The following is a 16,219-nucleotide window of genomic DNA, read 5'->3' on the forward strand; positions in this document are numbered from 1 at the left end:
CCAGAGACATTACATCATATGTGTGACTGATATCAGCCGCTCCTCTTATATCACTCTAGTACTATTATATCCTCCAGAGACATTACATCATATGTGACTGATATCAGCCGCTCCTCTTATATCACTCCAGCACTATTATATCCTCCAGAGACATTACATCATATGTGACTGATATCAGCCGCTCCTCTTATATCACTCCAGTACTATTATATCCTCCAGAGACATTACATCATATGTGTGACTGATATCAGCCGCTCCTCTTATATCACTCCAGTACTATTATATCCTCTAGAGACATTACATCATATGTGACTGATATCAGCCGCTCCTCTTATATCACTCCAGCACTATTATATCCTCCAGAGACATTACATCATATGTGACTGATATCAGCCGCTCCTCTTATAACACTCCAGCACTATTATATCCTCCAGAGACATTACATCATATGTGACTGATATCAGCCGCTCCTCTTATAACACTCCAGCACTATTATATCCTCCAGAGACATTACGTCATATGTGACTGATATCAGCCGCTCCTCTTATATCACACCAGTACTATTATATCCTCCAGAGACATTACATATGTGTGACTGATATCAGCCGCTCCTCTTATATCACTCCAGCACTATTATATCCTCCAGACATTACATCATATGTGTGACTGATACCAGCCGCTCCTCTTATATCACTCCAGTACTATTATATCCTCCAGAGACATTACATCATATATGTGACTGATATCAGCCGCTCCTCTTATATCACTCCAGCACTATTATATCCTCCACAGACATTACATCATATGTGTGACTGATATCAGCCGCTCCTCTTATATCACTCCAGCACTATTATATCCTCCACAGACATTACATCATATGTGTGACTGATATCAGCCGCTCCTCTTATAACACTCCAGTACTATTATATCCTCCAGAGACATTACATCATATGTGACTGATATCAGCCGCTCCTCTTATATCACTCCAGTACTATTATATCCTCCAGAGACATTACATCATGTGACTGATATCAGCCGCTCCTCTTATATCACTCCAGTACTATTATATCCTCCAGAGACATTACATCATATGTGACTGATATCAGCCGCTCCTCTTATATCACTCCAGCACTATTATATCCTCCAGACATTACATCATATGTGACTGATATCAGCCGCTCCTCTTATATCACTCCAGCACTATTATATCCTCCAGAGACATTACATCATATGTGTGACTGATATCAGCCGCTCCTCTTATATCACTCCAGTACTATTATATCCTCCAGAGACATTACATCATATGTGTGACTGATATCAGCCGCTCCTCTTATATCACTCCAGTACTATTATATCCTCCAGAGACATTACATCATATGTGACTGATATCAGCCGCTCCTCTTATATCACTCCAGCACTATTATATCCTCCAGAGACATTACATCATATGTGTGACTGATATCAGCCGCTCCTCTTATATCACTCCAGTACTATTATATCCTCCAGAGACATTACATCATATGTGACTGATATCAGCCGCTCCTCTTATATCACTCCAGCACTATTATATCCTCCAGAGACATTACATCATATGTGTGACTGATATCAGCCGCTCCTCTTATATCACTCCAGCACTATTATATCCTCCAGAGACATTACATCATATGTGACTGATATCAGCCGCTCCTCATATATCACTCCAGTACTATTATATCCTCCAGACATTACATCATGTGTGTGACTGATATCAGCCGCTCCTCTTATATCACTCCAGTACTATTATATCCTCCAGAGACATTACATCATATGTGTGACTGATATCAGCCGCTCCTCTTATATCACTCCAGCACTATTATATCCTCCAGAGACATTACATCATATGTGACTGATATCAGCCGCTCCTCTTATAACACTCCAGCACTATTATATCCTCCAGAGACATTACATCATATGTGACTGATATCAGCCGCTCCTCTTATATCACTCCAGCACTATTATATCCTCCAGAGACATTACATCATATGTGACTGATATCAGCCGCTCCTCTTATATCACTCCAGCACTATTATATCCTCCAGACATTACATCATATGTGTGACTGATATCAGCCGCTCCTCTTATATCGCTCCAGTACTATTATATCCCCCAGAGACATTACATCATATGTGACTGATATCAGCTGCTCCTCTTATATCACTCCAGCACTATTATATCCTCCAGAGACATTACATCATATGTGTGACTGATATCAGCCGCTCCTCTTATATCACTCCAGTACTATTATATCCTCCAGAGACATTACATCATATGTGTGACTGATATCAGCCGCTCCTCTTATAACACTCCAGTACTATTATATCCTCCAGAGACATTACATCATATGTGTGACTGATATCAGCCGCTCCTCTTATATCACTCCAGTACTATTATATCCTCCAGAGACATTACATCATATGTGTGACTGATATCAGCCGCTCCTCTTATATCACTCCAGTACTATTATATCCTCCAGACATTACATCATATGTGACTGATATCAGCCGCTCCTCTTATATCACTCCAGCACTATTATATCCTCCAGAGACATTACATCATATGTGACTGATATCAGCCGCTCCTCTTATATCACTCCAGCACTATTATATCCTCCAGAGACATTACATCATATGTGTGACTGATATCAGCCGCTCCTCTTATATCACTCCAGTACTATTATATCCTCCAGAGACATTACATCATATGTGTGACTGATATCAGCCGCTCCTCTTATATCACTCCAGTACTATTATATCCTCCAGACATTACATCATATGTGACTGATATCAGCCGCTCCTCTTATATCACTCCAGCACTATTATATCCTCCAGAGACATTACATCATATGTGACTGATATCAGCCGCTCCTCTTATATCACTCCAGCACTATTATATCCTCCAGAGACATTACATCATATGTGACTGATATCAGCCGCTCCTCTTATAACACTCCAGTACTATTATATTCTCCAGAGACATTACATCATATGTGTGACTGATATCAGCCGCTCCTCTTATATCACTCCAGTACTATTATATTCTCCAGAGACATTACATCATATGTGTGACTGATATCAGCCGCTCCTCTTATATCACTCCAGTACTATTATATCCTCCAGAGACATTACATCATATGTGACTGATATCAGCCGCTCCTCTTATATCACTCCAGTACTATTATATCCTCCAGAGACATTACATCATATGTGTGACTGATATCAGCCGCTCCTCTTATATCACTCCAGTACTATTATATCCTCCAGAGACATTACATCATATGTGTGACTGATATCAGCCGCTCCTCTTATATCACTCCAGCACTATTATATCCTCCAGAGACATTACATCATATGTGTGACTGATATCAGCTGCTCCTCTTATATCACTCCAGCACTATTATATCCTCCAGAGACATTACATCATATGTGACTGATATCAGCCGCTCCTCTTATTTTATAAGATTTAGGGTATGTTCACACGGCTTATTTTCGGCCATTTTTTTGGCTGTAAACGGCTGAAAAACGTCTGAAAAATCGTAAGCAGAATGCCTCCAAACATCTGCAGATTGATTTCAATGGGAGAAACGGCGTTCAGTTCCGACGGGCCGTTTTGTAAAACGGTTGCGTAAAAAAATGCCCGTGAAAAAGAAGTTACGACTCTTAGAATGCGACAGTGAAAAAACAAAAAATAATCCTTGGTCGTTAACGCACAAAATGGGCCGGTCATTAAGGGGTTAAAGAGAATGAAGATTTATAAACATTAGTGCAAGGAAAAATAGGAGGAGTTATTGACGGCAGCCAATCAGATTCCACCGGTCTTTTCTCAGAGGTCGATTGGATCGCAAAAGCCGGAACCTGAAAAAAAACAGGAAATAAATTCCCAACAATTTCACTTTCATTTTTAAAGCAAATAAGTAATTAAAATTTAAATAAAAATGAGAAGAAAAATGAACGGGTGAGGTCATGTGATGCTGCAGTACTGGGTTGTGTCCACATGGGGGCAGCATCTGAGCAGTTCTCCAGGGGGAGGGGGCATCAGGGGCACATATGTGGCTGAGTGCAGCAAACACCTGCTGTTTAGATGATGAGAGTCTGAATCCCTGCAGAGGGGAAGATACTGAACCTCCAATCTGTAAAACTTCCAGCAAAAGACATCAGAGATTACAGGTCAGTCCTTGTCTGGAGCGTTATATGTGTATAATATCATTATAATGGCTTAGTGCTCTGTTACTGGTGTATAATATCATTATAATAGCTCAGTGCTCTGTTACTGGTGTATAATATCATTATAATGGCTTAGTGCTCTGTTACTGGTGTATAATATCATTATAATGGCTCAGTGCTCTGTTACTGGTGTATAATATCATTATAATGGCTCGGTGCTCTGTTACTGGTGTATAATATCATTATAATGGCTCGGTGCTCTGTTACTGGTGTATAATATCATTATAATGGCTCAGTGCTCTGTTACTGGTGTATAATATCATTATAATGGCTCAGTGCTCTGTTACTGGTGTATAATATCATTATAATGGCTCAGTGCTCTGTTACTGGTGTATAATATCATTATAATGGCTCAGTGCTCTGTTACTGGTGTATAATATCATTATAATAGCTCGGTGCTCTGTTACTGGTGTATAATATCATTATAATAGCTCAGTGCTCTGTTACTGGTGTATAATATCATTATAATGGCTCAGTGCTCTGTTACTGGTGTATAATCTCATTATAATGGCTCAGTGCTCTGTTACTGGTGTATAATATCATTATAATAGCTCAGTGCTCTGTTACTGGTGTATAATATCATTATAATAGCTCGGTGCTCTGTTACTGGTGTATAATATCATTATAATGGCTCAGTGCTCTGTTACTGGTGTATAATATTATAATGGCTCAGTGCTCTGTTACTGGTGTATAATATTATAATGGCTCAGTGCTCTGTTACTGGTGTATAATCTCATTATAATGGCTCAGTGCTCTGTTACTGGTGTATAATATCATTATAATAGCTCGGTGCTCTGTTACTGGTGTATAATATCATTATAATGGCTCAGTGCTCTGTTACTGGTGTATAATCTCATTATAATAGCTCAGTGCTCTGTTACTGGTGTATAATATCATTATAATAGCTCAGTGCTCTGTTACTGGTGTATAATATCATTATAATGGCTCAGTGCTCTGTTACTGGTGTATAATATCATTATAATGGCTCGGTGCTCTGTTACTGGTGTATAATCTCATTATAATGGCTCAGTGCTCTGTTACTGGTGTATAATCTCATTATAATGGCTCGGTGCTCTGTTACTGGTGTATAATATCATTATAATAGCTCGGTGCTCTGTTACTGGTGTATAATATCATTATAATGGCTCAGTGCTCTGTTACTGGTGTATAATATCATTATAATGGCTCAGTGCTCTGTTACTGGTGTATAATATCATTATAATAGCTCGGTGCTCTGTTACTGGTGTATAATATCATTATAATAGCTCAGTGCTCTGTTACTGGTGTATAATATCATTATAATGGCTCAGTGCTCTGTTACTGGTGTATAATATCATTATAATGGCTCAGTGCTCTGTTACTGGTGTATAATATCATTATAATAGCTCAGTGCTCTGTTACTGGTGTATAATATCATTATAATGGCTCGGTGCTCTGTTACTGGTGTATAATATCATTATAATGGCTCGGTGCTCTGTTACTGGTGTAAAATATCATTATAATGGCTCGGTGCTCTGTTACTGGTGTATAATATCATTATAATGGCTCAGTGCTCTGTTACTGGTGTATAATATCATTATAATGGCTCGGTGCTCTGTTACTGGTGTATAATATCATTATAATAGCTCAGTGCTCTGTTACTGGTGTATAATATCATTATAATGGCTCAGTGCTCTGTTACTGGTGTATAATATCATTATAATAGCTCAGTGCTCTGTTACTGGTGTATAATATCATTATAATGGCTCGGTGCTCTGTTACTGGTGTATAATATCATTATAATGGCTCAGTGCTCTGTTACTGGTGTATAATCTCATTATAATGGCTCGGTGCTCTGTTACTGGTGTATAATCTCATTATAATGGCTCAGTGCTCTGTTACTGGTGTATAATCTCATTATAATGGCTCAGTGCTCTGTTACTGGTGTATAATATCATTATAATGGCTCGGTGCTCTGTTACTGGTGTATAATATCATTATAATGGCTCAGTGCTCTGTTACTGGTGTATAATATGTGGTTATAATGCACTAGTGTCCCCCTAACTAGTGCATTATAACCATATATTATACACAGTGTCCCCCTAACTAGTGCATTATAACCATATATTATACACAGTGTCCCCCTAACTAGTGCATTATAACCATATATTATACACAGTGTCCCCCTAACTAGTGCATTATAACCATATATTATACACAGTGTCCCCCTAACGGTGTATATGACGGCTGCGATGCGCTCGTGTCCCATTCTATCTGTGTAAACTCCTGGGGTTCGTCCACCGGTAACAGAATTGTGGATGGAAAATCCGCAGCAGAAAACCGTAGCAGCAAACCGGGCGACACTGAACAAACCGTATCCGCGCTGCGTGAATATTGCGAGCAGAGATTCCCCCGCGCTGCGTCACTTTGTATATGTGAATTCCTGCTGTGGAAAGTGACTGAGTTGTTTCGTTTCTCAGGAGACGTCACCCCCCCCCCCCCCCCCCCCAACATTGAGAAAAACGCAGCAAAATCCGCACCTCGTTCCGCCTTATAATGACCTCGTGTCTTATCATTGTATAATTGTCACGTTGCACCGATCCCTCGTTAGGTCCCTGCACACGGGACAGAAATGCTGTGAAATTGCGCAGCGTTTCCGTGAGAGAAATTGACCTGTAGATTGAGCGTCCGCACCGCGGGTCCGTTCTCGCACGTGTTTTCTGCGGGTTTTTTCTTCATATCTCGTCCGCTTTACTGTCGTACGTTGCGGGATTGTCGCACTGAAGTCCTGCAGCGTTTCCGTCCTTTGTGCAGAGCGTCTAATACCCGTGACTGAGCGAGTCGTCGCCGTCTGATTACGGAGCGTCCTGCGCCGCGGTGACTACGGTTGGGTTCACACTGTGCGTCTTGGTTGTTCACTCTGATTGGCTGAGAGGGCTCTGGGGAGGGGCTTATGGGACACGTTGAGTCGGGCTCCCGAGTTCAGCACTTTGAGGGTCTGTCCGTCTTTTCCTTCACTGTAACTTCTTCTTCTTCTTCCTCTAGGGAATCACGAGTGGAGATGTCTGAATCCGGCTCCGCCACCAAGCGCCACAACCCGGTGGACAGCATCCGGCGCAAAATCAAAACCATCAAAATGCGAGATCAGGAATCCAACCCGCACTTACAGATCCCAAAGTTTCAGTCCCGAAATTTCGACAGTCCCCAGTCCAGCACCAAGAAAAACCTGGAGGAGGTTCTGAAGAACCGGTCCATGAAGAACACCAGCAAGGACCTGGTCATCTTCTCCAGTCCCGGGACCGGCCCCGTCTTCTCACCCGCGGTGCCGTCTCCGGGTCAGCAGCGCGTGGCGGACAGTGACTCTCCGCTCAGCACCGCGCTCTACTCCACCAGTTTAGCGTCCAAAGAGCAGAACAAGAAGCTGTGGTCGGCCTGCGGGTCCCACAGCTGCTCCACCCCCGTCATCGGACCGCGCGATGCCCACTTCAAGTTTCAGCCCGTCCTCCCCGGCGCCGAGTATAAAAGCGTCATCCTGGAAGACCGAATCCTCCCCTCCGTCCCCGGCTTTTACTATGACCGCAAATCCGACCATTTTACACTGAAATCTCCTGTCGTGAAGAGACTGTCGATGAGTGAGAGCGCAGGTAACGGGGCGTCCGTGTGAGGGGAGCGGGAGGTTATTCAAGGCGACATGTCCCCGATCCTGACGTGATCGTATTCACCATGAAATAACAAGATAACCGGTTTTCTAAGAACTCTGCACTGCCGTTCCTCTATTATTCCTCCTAGAAATGTATATGACGACTGGGTGTTACCAGTTAGGGGTGTGTCCCTACGAAGGATGACCCTGCCCAATCACAATCTCCGACTATGTAGGGACACACCCCATTGACAAGGAAAATGGTAACACCCAGTTGTCAATTTATTAATACGTTTCCAAGAGGAATAACAGAGGAACGGCACAATGCAGAGTTCTAAAATAAATAACAATACATGTCCAGAGAGGAGAGCGGTGCTGATGTGGCCTCCTGTAGGTCTGCAATACTAAATTCCCAACATACACTTACTAATAACACAGGAAACAATGTCACTAAGGCCTTCACACGAACGTCGCACGGACCTATGTTAGTGAATGTGGCCGTTCAGACTGTCCGTGACTTTCACGCAGCGTAAAACTGACGACATGTGCGACATTTGCCCGTGATTCACGCAACAGCAGTAAAATAAATAAATGAAAAACCGAAAAGCACCTCCTGCTTTTCTGTTTGTAAATCTAAAACCAGCCGCACACCATATGCTGATGGCACACAAACCTTTTGCACGCGCGGGGCTGTGACAACCTCTCAGTAACAGGGGGCGGGGCTGTGACAACCTCTCAGACATGATATACAGGCTGGTTGTCAGTAGTAATAGATGAATAGCTGTTACTGTATATAAGATGTGTGGATCTCATGTCTGATCACATGTAATTATATTATATATCAGTGATGTCAGTAACAGGGGGCGGAGCTGTGACAACCTCTCACACATGATATACAGGCTGGTTGTCAGTAGTAATAGATGAATAGCTGTTACTGTATATAAGATGTGTGGATCTCATGTCTGATCACATGTAATTATATTATATATCAGTGATGTCAGTAACAGGGGGCGGAGCTGTGACAACCTCTCACACATGATATACAGGCTGGTTGTCAGTAGTAATAGATGAATAGCTGTTACTGTATATAAGATGTGTGGATCTCATGTCTGATCACATGTAATTATATTATATATCAGTGATGTCAGTAACAGGGGGCGGAGCTGTGACAACCTCTCACACATGATATACAGGCTGGTTGTCAGTAGTAATAGATGAATAGCTGTTGCTGTATATAAGATGTGTGGATCTCATGTCTGATCACAATGTAATTATATTATATATCAGTGATGTCAGTAACAGGGGGCGGGGCTGTGACAACCTCTCACACATGGTATACAGGCAGGTTGTCAGTAGTAATAGATGAATAGCTGTTACTGTATATAAGATGTGTGGATCTCATGTCTGATCACAATGTAATTATATTATATATCAGTGATGTCAGTAACAGGGGGCGGGGCTGTGACAACCTCTCACACATGATATACAGGCTGGTTGTCAGTAGTAATAGATGAATAGCTGTTACTGTATATAAGATGTGTGGATCTCATGTCTGATCACAGTGTAATTATATTATATATCAGTGATGTCAGTAACAGGGGGCGGGGCTGTGACAACCTCTCACACATGATATACAGGCTGGTTGTCAGTAGTAATAGATGAATAGCTGTGACTGTATATAAGATGTGTGGATCTCATGTCTGACCACAGTGTAATTATATTCTATATCAGTGATGTCAGTAACAGGGGGCGGAGCTGTGACAACCTCTCACACATGATATACAGGCTGGTTGTCAGTAGTAATAGATGAATAGCTGTTGCTGTATATAAGATGTGTGGATCTCATGTCTGATCACAATGTAATTATATTATATATCAGTGATGTCAGTAACAGGGGGCGGGGCTGTGACAACCTCTCACACATGATATACAGGCTGGTTGTCAGTAGTAATAGATGAATAGCTGTTACTGTATATAAGATGTGTGGATCTCATGTCTGATCACAGTGTAATTATATTATATATCAGTGATGTCAGTAACAGGGGGCGGGGCTGTGACAACCTCTCACACATGATATACAGGCTGGTTGTCAGTAGTAATAGATGAATAGCTGTTACTGTATATAAGATGTGTGGATCTCATGTCTGATCACAGTGTAATTATATTATATATCAGTGATGTCAGTAACAGGGGGCGGGGCTGTGACAACCTCTCACACATGATATACAGGCTGGTTGTCAGTAGTAATAGATGAATAGCTGTTACTGTATATAAGATGTGTGGATCTCATGTCTGATCACATGTAATTATATTATATATCAGTGATGTCAGTAACGGGGCGGGGCTGTGACAACCTCTCACACATGATATACAGGCTGGTTGTCAGTAGTAATAGATGAATAGCTGTGACTGTATATAAGATGTGTGGATCTCATGTCTGATCACAATGTAATTATATTATATATCAGTGATGTCAGTAACAGGGGGCGGGGCTGTGACAACCTCTCACACATGATATACAGGCTGGTTGTCAGTAGTAATAGATGAATAGCTGTTACTGTATATAAGATGTGTGGATCTCATGTCTGATCACATGCAATTATATTATATATCAGTGATGTCAGTAACAGGGGGCGGAGCTGTGACAACCTCTCACACATGATATACAGGCTGGTTGTCAGTAGTAATAGATGAATAGCTGTGACTGTATATAAGATGTGTGGATCTCATGTCTGATCACAATGTAATTATATTATATATCAGTGATGTCAGTAACAGGGGGCGGGGCTGTGACAACCTCTCACACATGATATACAGGCTGGTTGTCAGTGGTAATAGATGAATAGCTGTCACTGTATATAAGATGTGTGGATCTCATGTCTGATCACAATGACGTTATATAATATATCAGTGATGTCAGTAACAGGGGGCGGGGCTGTGACAACCTCTCACACATGATATACAGGCTGGTTGTCAGTAGTAATAGATGAATAGCTGTTACTGTATATAAGATGTGTGGATCTCATGTCTGATCACAGTGTAATTATATTATATATCAGTGATGTCAGTAACAGGGGGCGGGGCTGTGACAACCTCTCAGTAAGAGGGCGGGGCTCTGACCACCTCTGTGATTGATGTAGCATATAATCCCTGTCGTCCTCTTGTAGGTCTCAGGCGTGTGATAGAGAACAAGCCGGAGCCGTGTGACATCAGTCTGATCTGTGAGGAGGACTTGTTGGACAGCATCTTCCATGCGTGTGACACGGAGCACAGAGGTGAGGGGGGGGGGGTGACTGGTCACATGATGGGTATTGTTATGGGGGTATTGAGATTATGGGCGGTTGTAGCGTCCTGTCGTGAGTCTGATTCGCCAGTTTTGACCGTTCTTGGTATTAGGTAAAGTGGCCGTGTCCAAGATTGTGGATTATCTGCGTTACACGACGAGTCGCGGCTCTGAGGACAGCGGCCTCAGCGAGCTGTGTAATATGCTGGACCCGGAGCAGAGGGACATATCGATGGACCTGGACACCTATCACGCCATCATGAGGGAGTGGGTGGACGACTGCAGGAACAATGGGTGAGGGTCTTAAAGGGGGTTTCCATTATTCACTTTCTATCCTGCTGGGGGGGGTCACTCAGCTTTACAGGGGCCCCAGGTGCACATAATGGGGAGCTCTACAGCTTTACAGGGGCCGAGGTGCACATAATGGGGAGCTCTACAGCTTTACAGGGGCCCCAGGTGCACATAATGGGGAGCTCTACAGCTTTACAGGGGCCCCAGGTGCACATAATGGGAAGCTCTACAGCTTTACAGGGGCCCAGGTGCACATAATGGGAAGCTCTACAGCTTTACAGGGGCCCAGGTGCACATAATGGGGAGCTCTACAGCTTTACAGGGGCCCCAGGTGCACATAATGGGGAGCTCTACAGCTTTACAGGGCCCCAGGTGCACATAATGGGGAGCTCTACAGCTTTACAGGGGCCCCAGGTGCACATAATGGGGAGCTCTACAGCTTTACAGGGCCCCAGGTGCACATAATGGGGAGCTCTACAGCTTTACAGGGGCCCCAGGTGCACATAATGGGAAGCTCTACAGCTTTACAGGGGCCCAGGTGCACATAATGGGGAGCTCTACAGCTTTACAGGGGCCCCAGGTGCACATAATGGGGAGCTCTACAGCTTTACAGGGCCCCAGGTGCACATAATGGGGAGCTCTACAGCTTTACAGGGGCCCCAGGTGCACATAATGGGGAGCTCTACAGCTTTACAGGGGCCCCAGGTGCACATAATGGGGAGCTCTACAGCTTTAAAAGGGCCCCAGGTGCACATAATGGGGAGCTCTACAGCTTTACAGGGGCCCCAGGTGCACATAATGGGAAGCTCTACAGCTTTACAGGGGCCCCAGGTGCACATAATGGGGAGCTCTACAGCTTTACAGGGCCCCAGGTGCACATAATGGGGAGCTCTACAGCTTTACAGGGGCCCCGGTGCACATAATGGGGAGCTCTACAGCGCCTCGATTTTATGTTGGATAAGTGGTCATAAATGATTACAGGGTGTGGCCAGCAGGGGGCAGCGTCTTATTTATAGTTATTTCTTTCGATTTTATTGAAGGGTTTGAAAAATTAAGAAGTTTTACTTTGGGTAAAAGGTGTTTTTTTTTGGTTTTTTTTTATAGGACAGAGAACAAAACCAAAGAATCTCTCCTGGCGGCAGAAGACTCCATGATTAAGCTGCGGGAGAATATTTTTGCAGGTGAGTTCACATCTTCCCGGTGACTTTATCGCTGTTGAGGACGGGAATGTTCACACGGCCGTAAACGCCGAAAAATCGGAAACCGAACGTTTACAAACATCTGCTCATTGATTGCAATGGGAAAAACGGCGTTCTGTTCCAAAGGGCCTTTTTTTTTACCTGGCCGTTTTGAAAAATGGCTACGTTAAAAAAAAAAACGGCCGCGACTAAGTGCAGGTCACTTCTTGAGCCGTTTTTGGAGCTGTTTTTTATAGACTATTGAAAACTGCTCCAAAAATCGGCCGTAAAAAACACAGCGAAAATCGCGAGTGGCTTAAAAAACGTCTGAAAATCAGGAGGTGTTTTCCCTTGAAGCTCCGTATTTTCAGACGTTTTTAGTCTAGTGTGTGAACAGACCCGAACAGGAACCGGATGAACCCGCTCACGTTAAATGTTAATAACTTGTCGAGTCCAACATTATATCATGTGGTTCAGGACCTTCAATGGAGGAGGCCACAGGGCAATTGCCCCTTCACCCCTGTTGTCCTCTCTCATCCTGCCCCAGTAGAATATACACTGCTCTCCAGCCCCACTCCTGGTCATACCTGGTACTGCACTGCTCTCCAGCACCTCTCCTGGTCATACCTGGTACTGCACTGCTCTACAGCGTCACTCCTGGTCATACCTGGTACTGCACTGCTCTACAGCGTCACTCCTGGTCATACCTGGTACTGCACTGCTCTACAGCGTCACTCCTGGTCATACCTGGTACTGCACTGCCCTCCATCACCACTCCAGCTCTTACCTTGTACTGCACTGCTCTCCAGCACCACTCCTGGTCATACCTGGTACTGCACTGCTCTCCAGCACCACTCCAGCTCTTACCTTGTAATGCACTGCTCTCCAGCACCACTCCTGGTCATACCTGGTTCTGCACTGCTCTCCAGCACCACTCCAGCTCTTACCTTGTACTGCACTGCCCTCCAGCACCACTCCTGGTCGTACATGGTACTGCACTGTGTTTCCACATTATGTAGATGTTTTATCAATGTGATTTCCTTGTGTTTAGTGCGCAGGATTTCCGGCACCACCATGAATGTAACTTGCGGCAGTTTGGAGGCTTTTGGCGGTGATATCTCTAGAGGAGATCTGTGAGTGGCAGTAATAAGTGTTTATTATATCAGTGCTGGATGTATTCTATAATATCGTATCACGTAATACAGTACGCTAAGTGAACCGACTACATCAGACCACGTGTAGCGGTTTTTGTTGCGGCTTTATCATGACTTTGCCGCGATTTTCTGAGACAACACGGAACAAAACAGACACGTTGCGTGTGTTCTCACCCTGAGGACCCCCGCTCTTAAAGCAGATCCCCAACTGTGGACTATTATGCGGGGGGGTCTGGCTCCTTTTACCAAATGAACACTACTTTTATGTTGACCTTGTCCTGCTCACAGAGCTGAGGATTTGTTGCAATGTATGTGTAGAGGACACCTGTCAATCCAATATTCTGGAGAGATTTGTTCTGCTCTTATGTTCAGCCCACAGAGAGTGGTCCAAACTGGATATAATTGTAACAAACCCTCAGATGTGAGAAGTATTAGGCCAGCGCAGCCTTTCATCCTCTCCATAATCTCTTGTTTCTTCTGCCTTTTCACACTCATTTCTTTGGGTTTAGTCTCATTGCTTCTTCCGTGGATCTGGCTTAAAAAAAAATTTCATACACCATTCTATAAATCTGAATTATAATCCGGTGAGAGGCCTCAGTGTTTGTAGAATTCATCATGAGGCTGCAGTTCTCAGTCTGTCCAGCAGGTGGCCTCAGTGTTTGTAGAATTCATCATGAGGTGGCAGTTCTCAGTCTGTCCAGCAGGTGGCCTCAGTGTTTGAGAGCTGCAGCCTTATGATGAATTCTACTGTCTGTCCAGCAGGTGGCCTCAGTGTTTGTAGAATTCATCATGAGGCTACAGTTCTCAGTGTGTCCAGCAGGAGGCCTCAGCGCCCTTCAGAATGTAATACAGTGTATGGCCCTGGCTGCAGGAATATTGGGGTGTATATACTTCCTCCTCACTTCACCATGGTATACAGCGTGGATATATCGCAGATCTCCATCTTTCTCATTGATTTTATACATTCTCTTACTTCCCTATTTGAGGTTTTCAGCAGAATTCTGTAAAATTCTCTGGTAACTGACGACGACTCCTGCGCAGCGGCCGCGCCAATGTCCATGTCCGTGAATGTTATCTGACCAGAGCAGCGGGTACAAACACAACGTAGATCGTTTGCCCTGAAATTAAAACGGGATCTGGAAATATCCGCAATCTCCCAGCATCCCCTGCTTGCTCAGTGTCTGCACAGAGATTTCTCTGGTGATTTGCGTTCTGGTAAATGTCGTCTTTACACGCGACGTTGTGCGGTCCTCCGATGCAGCAGGGAGTCAGGAAACATCCACAGGAAATGTCATATGCGGGCCCCACCTCCAGGACCGGCACCTATCTCTAGAACGACATAACCCTATGAGCTGCGCTGTCTCCATAACTCCCATAGTAGTGAATGGCAGTTACACACACCTCCCAACCGTCCCGGATTCAGCGGGACTGTCCTGGATTTCAGGCGTTGTCCCGGGCAGCCGGGGGTATGTCGCACTGTATCTGCGTCCTCGAGACGCAGATACAGTTGAAACCAATGCTGAAGCAGGGAACCATCAGCTCCCTGCTTCAGAATTAGTACAGAGCAGAGGGGACTCCCTGGGAACAGGGCTACTTAAAGTGCTGTGCTCGGGGAAGCCCTTGACGTCACTGTCCGTATGTCGACATTAACGTCAGGGGCTCCTCCTGGAGCGGAATCCCCAGCCAGAGTCCAACAATTCCGCCCAAGGAGAAGACCTTGTCTGTTTATGGACCGTGACATCAGGGCTTCCCTCTACAGTACAGAATAAGTAATGTAATGTATGTACACAGTGACTGCACCATCAGAATAGTGAGTGCAGCTCTGGAGTATAATACAGGATGTAACTCAGGATCAGTACAGGGTAAGTAATGTAATGTATGTACACAGTGACTCCACCAGCAGAATAGTGAGTGCAGCTCCGGAGTATAATACAGGATGTAACTCAGGATCAGTACAGGATAAGTAATGTAATGTATGTACACAGTGACTCCACCAGCAGAATAGTGAGTGCAGCTCTGGAGTATAATACAGGATATAACCCAGGATCAGTACAGGATAAGTAATGTAATGTATGTACACAGTGACTCCACCAGCAGAATAGTGAGTGCAGCTCTGGAGTATAATACAGGATGTAACTCAGGATCAGTACAGGATAAGTAATGTAATGTATGTACACAGCGACTCCACCAGCAGAATAGTGAGTGCAGCTCTGGAGTATAATACAGGATATAACTCAGGATCAGTACAGGATAAGTAATGTAATGTATGTACACAGTGACTCCACCAGCAGAATAGTGAGTGCAGCTCTGGAGTATAATACAGGATGTAACTCAGGATCAGCACAGGATAAGTAATGTATGTACACAGTGACTCCACCAGCAGAATAGTGAGTGCAGCTCTGGAGTATAATACAGGATGTAACTCAGGATCAGTA

At 44.0% G+C, this 16,219-nt stretch overlaps 1 protein-coding gene across 1 annotated transcript in view; it reads left to right on the forward strand.

Moving 5' to 3' along the window:
* Positions 1-4,100: 4,100 nt before the first annotated feature.
* LOC142717599 (inositol 1,4,5-triphosphate receptor associated 2-like) overlaps positions 4,101-16,219 on the forward strand; it is a gene marked incomplete at its 3' end in the record, with an annotated part of 28,900 nt that continues 16,781 nt past the window's right edge. The window contains exons 1-6 of the mRNA XM_075848734.1: positions 4,101-4,202; positions 7,284-7,882; positions 11,046-11,153; positions 11,275-11,455; positions 12,557-12,633; positions 13,682-13,763. Coding sequence (XP_075704849.1) covers positions 7,300-7,882; positions 11,046-11,153; positions 11,275-11,455; positions 12,557-12,633; positions 13,682-13,763 — 1,031 coding nt within the window. The remainder of the gene's footprint in view (positions 4,203-7,283; positions 7,883-11,045; positions 11,154-11,274; positions 11,456-12,556; positions 12,634-13,681; positions 13,764-16,219) is intronic.

The sequence above is a fragment of the Rhinoderma darwinii genome, unplaced genomic scaffold (assembly GCF_050947455.1).
Source record: "Rhinoderma darwinii isolate aRhiDar2 unplaced genomic scaffold, aRhiDar2.hap1 Scaffold_4563, whole genome shotgun sequence".
Lineage (NCBI taxonomy): Eukaryota > Metazoa > Chordata > Amphibia > Anura > Rhinodermatidae > Rhinoderma > Rhinoderma darwinii.